The sequence below is a fragment of the Alligator sinensis genome, unplaced genomic scaffold, assembly GCF_000455745.1.
Source record: "Alligator sinensis unplaced genomic scaffold, ASM45574v1 scaffold221_1, whole genome shotgun sequence".
NCBI lineage: Eukaryota > Metazoa > Chordata > Crocodylia > Alligatoridae > Alligator > Alligator sinensis.
Window position 1 is genome coordinate 3068815 of NW_005841948.1, and position 10703 is coordinate 3079517.

The following is a 10703-nucleotide window of genomic DNA, read 5'->3' on the forward strand; positions in this document are numbered from 1 at the left end:
ACAAGAATACTGGTGATAGAACACGATAAAGTTAAACTGATTCATTATATTCTAAAGAAGGGACGAATACTAGCTCATTGATAAGCAATAATGAGTTCCATAAACCTGCAAACAACTCAAGTGGTATAGTCTACTTTTTCAGTTTTCTAACATTACTTGGATGACACTCTGTCAAAAACCAAAGCCTATGCTTAGAGAGTTATTCATCAATATTAAAAAGTACAGTACCTTTATAACAGTTTTCTCATCATTTTCCATTTTTAATTGCATATCTCGAACTTTCGTATCTGAAAGTAAAGGGGGAGAAAGGCAGACCATGAAATTACATGCCTAGGTCGATGTATTCATATCGTGTGCTTCAGGTCAGTCTATGAGCCCACTGGAATGCACACTAGATGAAAATCCTGGCAGAACTGTGACCTTCACAACCGCCCTTGACATTCACAGCCTTCTTCCTGCTGTTCAGCCGGCTGGTCAGATAGAGATTAAGAAGTAAGTTCAAGAGCCAAGTGTGACTGAGTGCCCACAGCTTTTCATTAATACTAATTCTAGACATCCTTGCTGTTAGTCACAGCCAGTACAAAGTACTTTAGCAGGTGGTTCTTTATTGCTCAAACAAAACTATCAGAAGATAAGAAGCACCATTTGATCAGATAATAAGCAGAAATAAGGAATATTGTTTATGTTAAATTCATCATTCTACCATAAAAGGTACCACTGTGCTTAATCTCTTTGGACATACAGAAGTCAGAAGCCAACTTTATTGCACTAATTCTGTTGTAATGTCATAGATTTTTAGTTTTCCACAAGAATGGTCTAGCACTGGTGCTACGCAAGAACTAACTTAAAAGTAAAGATTATAGTTATACTCTGTATTGATTATCTGAACTTGTTAGTGTGCACATAACCACATTTACACACACATTTCAGAGCAGTCAAAACACATTTATTAGTTTTAATAATATATTTATTATTAAAACTAATAAATATATGCGCTGGAAACAATGGTAGTAACTTGACAAGAAACTGCTTCTTCTAAGAGACTTTTACACAAAAATAAAACTATTATTTTTCAAGAAAGCATATGTTAACACAGGTACATGCAAAACCATTCTATGCAGAGTACATTTTCCTCATGTTAAGACAATTAGATTGAGACTAGCAGTAAGTTACACCATTTACAAATGTTTAGATACATATTTTCAAATTTCAGTAAGTTTACAAACTACAATATATTAGTATTATGATTGATAATCTCCAGGTATATTACTAACCCACATTAAAAGTCTCAAAATCCATTAAGAAACATCCCTTTATATTTAAAGTATGTAAATATATGTATTAATTTAAGAATAAATATATACACATTTCCCTGTAAATATATAAGAGTTTAGAACCATTAAAAATATAAAGCAAGCAAATGGAGAGTCAAAGAATAGCTTGCCAGGACATTTTACCAATTGGCTTTGCATTTCAATGTTAACAAAATTTAATACATATCATACTTTAATTTGTCTAATAACTCATAAGTTTACCTAATTTTTTATTTTCTTTTTCACTCAGTTTCAGAGAATTTTCAAGATGCAAAATCATATCATACAGTCTAGAAGCCTCTTGCTTGAAATCCTCATTTTCTTTTTCAAGCATTTTTTTCTCCTGGTCATCATCTTCAAAGATAATCTGAAAGATTAAGAAGCTCCGTGTTTCTAAACAAGCAATTAAGGATTTAAATATGCTTCACAAGTATAATATTATATAAACACAGTATCATATAAATTCTGAATTCTATTACAAAGTTATGAATACCAAAAAGTCAAGAGACTAAATAGGATCCTGCTAGAAAAAAAGAATGCAGTACATTATACACAAAGACCATAACACATGGGGACATTTTATTGACAGGAATAATGCATATCATACTGTTTGTGTGCCCTCATCATTCAGGTCAATTTATTATGGAGGCTGTGTCCAGGAAGGCAGCTGGGGCCTATCCACCCACACTTCCCTCTGTGTTTATGAAGCGCTGTCCGTAACTAGGCAGGCAGGAGAGACTGTGGACAGGCAACACCAGGGGGTTGCAAAGTGCATGGCTAAGGAGGGGGGCTTGTTGCCTTTGTGCCATTTCTCAGTGACAGTGCTGCCAGTGTCATGAGGAGCACATCACATGTCAAAGTGGTGAAGTTTTCAGGCTGGGAGCCGCATGGAGTCCATCAGGCCTTCTGATATCAACACAGTTGGTTTTCTACTTGGTGTCGGAGCCACCCAGAGGCAATTCATATTCTGAACATTAACATGGCTTTGCATGCCTGTCACACATAAACCGTGCAGGGGTTTAATGCTATTGAAGACTACGGTTTAAATCTCTATGCAAACAGTGATTACCTTGTAAGAAGGTTCCAGGATAACATACAACAAAAGACTTTAAAGTTATAGTTTTAGTAAAGCAAACTCATTTACATTTTTATTATGCGTGTCCTTTGTTTAAATCTTGCCACGTCCATTATGGAAAAGACTTCTTATGCAACTGAAGCTTATTGGGACAGCTACTCTTTTTTTCTTGTCTGCTTCAAAGCTATTGAAAACATTTGAATATATTGTCTTATGGCTGTCTAGATTTTACTGCCACATATTTCTTTTAAAATTATAGAAAAGCTTTCAGAAATGTTATAGAAATACCAGAATATGAAACTAAATTCTGAAAGCTTTTAAACTATATGTATAAAAAAAACCAAAAAACAAAAATCAAAAAATCCCAAAGCACAGGATAATAAGTTCTTTATTTATTGAAGGAAATGTAAGTTATTATTTTTCTGTTTTTCAGAAACAATCATCTGAAAGAGGAAGTTCTTTGTCTACCTTACCTGATGATGATAAGCAAAAATCTGGTGTCAAAAACTTTTGAAATAAAACTCTTGTGCTTTTTTAAGACATGTCTACCAGAAATGAGAACCAGATTTGTGACTAATATTTAGTCCTTTCCTCATAAAACACGCAGTCTCTTTGGCGCTCAAAATTTTAGGAATAAACGATCAAAGTTCTAGCCAGAAAATTCTGAACGATTCTATGGGAAAATCATGTAGTTAGATTGTATAGTTTTAAAAATTCACCCCGGTATTAATTTGTGACCCCACTTTGTTTTCTATTAAAAAGTGGCTATTTATATAAGAGTTGAACATTATAAATAAAATTATGTTAAATTTGTCTGATAGATTTTCAAGATGTATATATATCCTGAATGACTGGTATTTCACAGCGAATTATTTTTAAAAAGGTTTTGTTCTAACTAATGATATTGAATTATTCTTACCAGTTAATAAGTACACTGGAATTAATTCAGTACTATTACCAAAACACTGGAAATTGTATTGGAAGTCTCTAACAAACTGCAGGGGGGTTGTTCATAAAACAGCAAATCCAATATTTGAGTGATTAGTTAGCATTCTCCTCTGACACTGCCCAACTCTAAACCATTACAAAACAAATTTACAATTTCAAAAGACCTTTTAAATAACTGTTACGGACCTTAATAGGCTTAGGCATTAGTCCTTTGCCCTGGCAGAATTTGAGCATCAACAGATGATTACATGAGGAGCTGCCATTATCATAAAGAAAAAAACCCTAGAAACTGTTTAATTAATCATGTGAACTGAAGATAAAATATTTTAAGGTGATGGCTTATGATCTATGTACAGTCTTTTTTCATTCATTGTTTTAGATAAGTAATTTGGAAAAATATAGGAGAATTATTATTTTACTCAAAGATCAATTTATAGTTTGTGCTGGTTAGGTGGATAACCTTTAGCTCTAGCTCCACCATCTGTTAAAAACAAGAACTGCAAATAATTATCTATTCAGTCTCCTGCTGCAATGAGGACACTCATTAGCAAAATGAACAAAGGGACAGTTTTCTGCAGCTACAGTCATCTGTTACACTTTGAGTGGCAGGTTTTGTGGCAGTGTTCTCTCTACCATCTGCCCACTGCAATAGTGTTTGGCTGGCTTAAACTTTAAACTGAATCACGCAAGCAAAAAGAGCAAGAAAGTGGAAGGCAATTATAACATGATTAAATATTGCTTAAACTCTCTATATATACAATTTCTGTTCTGTTTCATCCAGTCAATGATTTCCCTAATAATAAAATAAGTTTTAAGAAAACAACGCATAGAACTTTTTCTTTATTTTAAAGACTATAAATATACTGTTGCTAAAGGATCTGAACTGCAGACCCCTTTGAGTAAATTTCTAATGGAATTGAAGAAACAAATAGACCACATCATTTTGGACTATGACATACAATTAGGTTAGACTCACTCACCCTTAATCAAACTGAATAGTACCCTAGTCTGAATAGTTCTTCTGAGTAAGGGTAGAAGAATATATATTCCTGTAGCTGAATATATAAAGCTATATTCTTTTTATAGATATACCAGTGTGAGAAACAATTAAAGTGCATTTTTAAGATCAGTTGTAATTATTTATGTAGACATACTGCAATTAAATGTCATATAAAATAAAAACAACATCAATCATAGTACCAAAGGCTAACATTTTAAAATCTTGTAACTATATAATATAAAGATGGGCAAGTTTGTTCCCTTTTGTGTATATTGCATGGTTAACCTGAGAGGAAAAATCATTTTTTGAAAGCTGCCATTCAAATTATTATGCACCTTTCCCGGTTCAAGCTATAATTCAGGTACTTGACTCTTATTTATACCACAAGAGGGTGCACTTGTACAAGATGTAATCTTGGAAAGCAAACACTTATTTAAAAACATAAACTTGAGTTAGCATTGATTACGAGAAAAAGACCTCCTTTTCACTTGTAATCATACTTTCAGCCTTTTGACACTCCAGTGGTGTGTTTACAATTTTAGTTTTTACAATTACTATATTTAGATACTTAATGTATTTATAGAGTTTAAAGCCAGAAGGAACCATAAGGACATACATGACCTCCTGCATATCACAGACCATTACATTTCACTCAGTTTCCATAATACAGAGCCAAATAATGTTTGTTTGGCTTTCCTAATTCTTTTCCTTTTTCATTCTTTTTGTCTTCTCGAAACCCTAAAATGGGTAAAAGCTCCAGAGGATCCCAGCAGGAAGGCTGAACTTACACTCTAACTGAAGGGGGGCACCTGTCCTGAACTGGATGACAGGAACCGCATGCTTGCAGAATGACAAGAACTGAATAAACAGAGGTGGGCCCAGTATACCTGAGGAAAGTGTTTTATAGAGCACACAATGTATTTGTTTTTGCTTTAGAAAGAGTGAAGAAAGGGATTTAGGGAGGGGCCCATAGAGCTGGCCCAGCTTCGTGTCCAGCTGCACGTGTCCTCACCAGCCCCGTGTCCAGACCCCTCACAGACTGATTTGCCCCAGGCCCCACAATCTGCCACGGTCGTCTCTATAGACATGCTATCATTTTTTTGACAAACTAAATTCAACTCATCCTGACACTCTTCTGTTATGAGATTGCACTTTTAAAATCTGTTACCATGAGACATTTTTACAGCCATCAAGTCACTTTGTGGCTCTTTTCTGTGCCCTCTCCAAATTTTCAACATCCTATTTTAGGTGCTAACACCAGGATTTGATGCAGCATTCCAATCTCACCAGTGTTGTGTATGGACATAGAGCGAGTTTACAAATCCCCATTCTCTTCTGCTCATTCATTCAAGGATTGCACTCTGAATTCATGCTGAGTTTCTTGTCCACTCAACCCCATAATCTGTCAGTCACTGCTTTCCTGGTCCCATCTAGAAGGTCTAGGGTGAGTTAACCAAGCAATTCAAAATGTTCTGTAAGACTACTGTCTTGGAGATAGTGCCCTTTGCATCATTTACAAATGTTATCTGCTAGATCAGCAGTTCTCAACCCAAAAGTGGGTCATAAGAATACATGAAAGTGTTGAGAACAATCTTTAAAAATGGATTGTCCTTTAAAGGAGAAACCATGACTTTTCCCTTGCAGGCTGGCAGAGTTTCAGCCTGGAAGAGGCTGCTTGGGGCCCCCATGCCTCCCTCTCCAGCCCCACACACTGTGGGGCTGGGGCCTGGGGCTGGGGGACAGTGGGGCAGGAGGGAGGGGCACTGGGTTGGGACTGGCCATCGATGTTTACCAGTGGGTCCTGGTACAAAAAAGGTTGAGAACCACTGTTCTAGATTACTGATTAAAATATTGAATAGTGTCTGACTTTGCATCAATCTCTGCAGAATCCCTGAAAAACAGCTATATTTAATGAAGATTCATGATTGCTGATTACTTTTTGAGGTCTGTCACTCTGCCAGTTTTGAAATCATTTAATTTTTGACTTATTGATATTGTAAAATATTACATTTTTTAATGAGACCACCAGGAAATACTATGGAAAACTCCTTACACAAATATAATGCAGATGCATTTATAAACCAATGTATCTCCTCAAAGAATGAAAGTAGATTTGTTGCATAATATTTTTTTGCTTATCGCATGTGGACTGGCATCAATTTTATTTTTACCCCTAATTAAATTATCAAATTTTCAATTATTTGGCCTGTTATTGATGTTAGACTATTTGGCCTGTTGTTACCCAAGTCATCTTGCTGCTTCTTTTTGAATACTGGCATAATCACCCAGTATTCTGGAATTTCCTTCCTTGTCTAATACTTATTACCAAGGCAGAGGTTTGCTCAGCTAGTTCTTTAGGACTCCTGAGCCCAATGTATTTGAGTCTCCTAATTTAAAACTGTTCATCTCTAGCAAATGTTTAATATTCTTGGTTTCTAAAGGACTGGATAGTACTCCATGCGGGTGATATAAGCACATGATGCAGCCTGATTATATCATAGAGGTTGATGATCCTTCTGGTTCTTTCCAGCTTTGTGATTCTATCATAAATCCTGCTTAATACCAGGTACAGAATAGAAATTTTGATAGATCACTTCACTTTTTCCTACATCATTATTAATAATTTTACTATCTTCACTACCAATGGGTCTTTACTTGTGTTAGGAATTCTTTTGCTCCCAATACACTTTAAATCTCTTCGTATTGTCCTTGGCCCTGACTGCTATAGATTTTCTCTGATGTCATTAACTTTACTTTTCAGTTTTTGACAATTTATAACTTCCAATGTATAGTGGCTGCTATCTATTTAATTATTGTATTTCTATTTCCAGTTTTCACGCGATCTTTTAACTATGTGGGCTTTTAGCCAAAGTTGCCTTCTTTCTTGGATGTAGGCCCACGTTATTTTGCTGAAGAGCTTGCCTTTTTTCCACATTTTTTGAAATTTTCCTTCACAATCAAGCTTGCTCAGTTTTCCGCAACTTTGTCAATTTAGCTCTTTTAAGGTATTATGTACCTTTATTCAGGTGGAAATTGTTCTTTGTTTGCTCTGTAATCAGGCTACAATCACTGCTCCATAGGCAATCACTACTTTCCAGCCCCACGATGAATTATGAGGTGCAAAATAGTGTTACTACATGTTGGGTTCAATACCTTGTGAGTTAGAAAACGATCATCTGAATTTTTTAGAAATTCTAATGATAATTTATGACTGATTGCATGAAACATCCAATGTGTACCTCACAAGTTCAAGTTTTACTTAACACTACAGTCTATCTTTTCCTATATTTCAAAAAAGTGCATAAGAAGCAACTCATCATGTTTGCCAGTTTGATAGAGTTGATAACAGACCCCACCACAGTGCTTGGCAAGGGCGGGGTGAGGGGGAACCAGGAGAGCCCCAGGGGGCAGAGGGGAAACCTGGAAAGGGATGGGGGGAATTTTTACCTTTCAGTCCTCCAGGCCCCTGCTGGCCTGAAGTCTGACTGCTCCAAAGTTAGCTAGCACTAACACTGATCAACATTTGTACATCTCAGTGTAACGTGTAACAAAGCCCTTTGGTACACCTGAATAACTGGGCAGGACTTATTTGGTCAATGGCAGTTCCAGGCTTAGGAGACAGGCTGTATACACATACCTTTTGTGTCCCTTTCCCTGAATTCTTTGCCTTTTTGTCTACATATGGCATTGTCACTGACAACTGCTTACCTAATTAGGATGGTTGAAGAACCTTGTTTAGCATGCATTATCAGGTTCTAAAAGACATTAATCTAGCCATCTGATTTAATCTAAGATTTCTAATACTGGTTTTACGATAACTATAGAATTTTGCAACCTGAATCAAATAACAATGATTCATCTGAGGCATCTCTTGAGGATAATTCACTAAGCAGAATTCCTAAGCATGCAAATCACTGTCTGCTGTCAATTGATGTTGAATGTGTGCCTGAATTCACAGGAACAAATAGAACCCACATTCACAGAATTTTTTCTAAAAGGTCTCCTAAATTTACTAAGCAGCGTAACATATGAATTCTCACAATAACAAGCTTATATTGGTTATAACTTTAGTATTAAACTCAGAGGGTGTGTCCAGACAAGCACGGTTTTGCGGTATATGGTGCCGCAAGCATGTTTGCAGCACCACATGCCGCATAGTCCAATGTTCTCCATGCTGCAAGGGCACACTGCCCAAGCATGCGCTGCACTGGGTTTTTTTCTGTGGGTTTTTTTGACCTCTGGATATCCAGGGGTCAAAAAAAAAAAAATTGGAAAAAAACCCAGAGCAACACATGCTCAGCCAGAGTACACTGCTGCAAAGCAGAGTCTGGCCATCTGGAGTCACACTCTGCTGCCAGCCAAGATCTGCGTGGCAGAATTGCTGTGACTGCAGCCCCAGGAGGCCCCTAGGACCCCAGGTAAGGCTGCAGGGGCCAGCCTAGTGCCGACCCTAGCCTCCCTTACCCCACCCGGGGGCAACTTGCTATGTGCCAAAGTATGGGGGTTCCCCAGGACAAGGAGTGGCTGCACAAGGTGTGCCACCACTACTTGCCCCCAGGGGACCAAATGTCCACGCACGTCTGGATGTGTCTAGAGGGTTTTTATGTAAATTAGTCTGAGATTGGCAGATATATTCTTCAGATTTATTTAAACCTTTTATTGTACCTCCCAGCAAGTATATTTTATGAAGCATCACAAAATGTAAATAGGATTGGTATTGCATTTGTTCACATATGAGGTTCTACATGACCCTCCTTTGGAGTATTTAGGACAGGTCGGCAACCCCCAGCCTGCATGCCAGAGCATGGCACATGAGGCCATTTTGCTCGGCATGCCACAGCCGGCCAGGGCTCCTGGCAGCTGTTGCTAGCCACAGAGCCTTGGTTGCTTACAGCAGGTGGCCAGGAAGCTGCAAGCCCTATGACAAGCAGCTCAGGCTCCGTGGCAGGCAGCAGCTGCCCATAGCCCAGGACAGTGGTGGCAGACAGTTGGGAGGTTGGAAACAGTTACACTGGATTCCAAAGCCCAGGCCAGGCCCTGTGGCAGCAGTGGCTGCAAGCATGTCTCCGGCCCCTTCCCCACTGTCCACCTGGAGGAGCCCATGCAGCCACCACTACCACCACAGAGCCAGTGCCAGGGCTCCAGACACTGGTGCAGCTGTTTGCACCCTTCCAACTGCTACTCCCATGCCCCGCCATGTCTGCATGCCCTAGCAGGGACCGCTACATGGCTGGGCTGCACTGTGCTCCTCTCCACTTCTTAGAGCCAGCTCTCCATCCCATCCCAAAGGGGTGTGGGTTGGGGGTGGAGTTTAGATTTGAACGCAGGGCACGGGGCGGGGGGTGGTAGCCGCTGAGGTTCCAACCCTGCCTGCTGCTTGCACTGGTTACTGCTGCTGCTGCCCAGCCTCTCTGGCTCATCCTGCAGGGGCTGTAAGGGGAGCAGCTAGGCTGGGTCGCACTATAATTAGACTGGGGGGTGGGGGGTCAGGTCCATAGGGTGCCAACTGGCACTGTGGTGGCTGGGCTGGGTGGAAAGCTTCCCTCTCCCCCAACCCCATCCTCCCTGGGAGGCACGTGTAGTTGCTGCTGTCATGGAGCCGGTGCTCCGGACAATGGTGCAGCTGTTTGCATCCTGCACACCGCCTGCTGCAGCTGCCCAGAGCCCAGGCCAGCTGTGGCAGGCAGCCAGGAAGCTGCAAACAGCTGCACCAGGGTCAGGAGCCCTGGCCAGGCTATGTGACAGCAGCTGCACACACACCTCTAGGTGGACAGCTGGGGCACTGGACACTGGCGTAACAGTTTGCAGCCTGAATACTTCCTACTGCAAGCAGCTTAGGCTCTGTGGCTGGCAGCAGCTGCACACATACCTCAGGACACACGGCAGGAAAAGGTCTGGGGCACCGCAACCATGGCTGCTCCCACACTGTGTGCCCAGAGGTGTATTTCCACCCACTACCAGCAATGAGGAATGGGCCCCTTGCAGCTCGCCTTCTGTTTGCTCCTGGTATGTCAAGATGAAGTGTGGGTCGAGGTTGGGGTGTTTTTGGCACTCCAGCCAAAAACATTGCTGACCCCTGATTTAGGAACTCCCCAACCACTTAAAAAGTGGGACTAGTAGCTAAAGTGTACTGACAAGCATTTTCATACAAAATTACCTTTTCTCCTTTGTTAGGGCAAATCTTCTCCAGAACTTACTGCATTTTATATGGTAAATTCTTTAAACTTGTGCACTAAACAAATAAATGACTTAAATTGATGCATAGGACTGTCTTTCTCCAAACTCCATCTCCAGACCCATTCTGTCACAACTCTGACATCAAGTCATCAAATGTAAGATGATTAGGGCACAAGGGCAATTAGGGAAA

General features: G+C 39.7%; 1 protein-coding gene across 1 annotated transcript in view; it reads right to left on the reverse strand.

The window, feature by feature from the left end:
• CUNH10orf67 (chromosome unknown C10orf67 homolog) overlaps positions 1–10703 on the reverse strand; it is a 97522-nt gene that overhangs the window by 57867 nt on the left and 28952 nt on the right. Inside the window, exons 7-8 of the mRNA XM_025199710.1 lie at positions 1536–1680; positions 229–287 (exon numbers count right to left, since the gene is read on the reverse strand). Of these exons, the coding sequence (XP_025055495.1) occupies positions 229–287; positions 1536–1680 (204 nt within the window). The remainder of the gene's footprint in view (positions 1–228; positions 288–1535; positions 1681–10703) is intronic.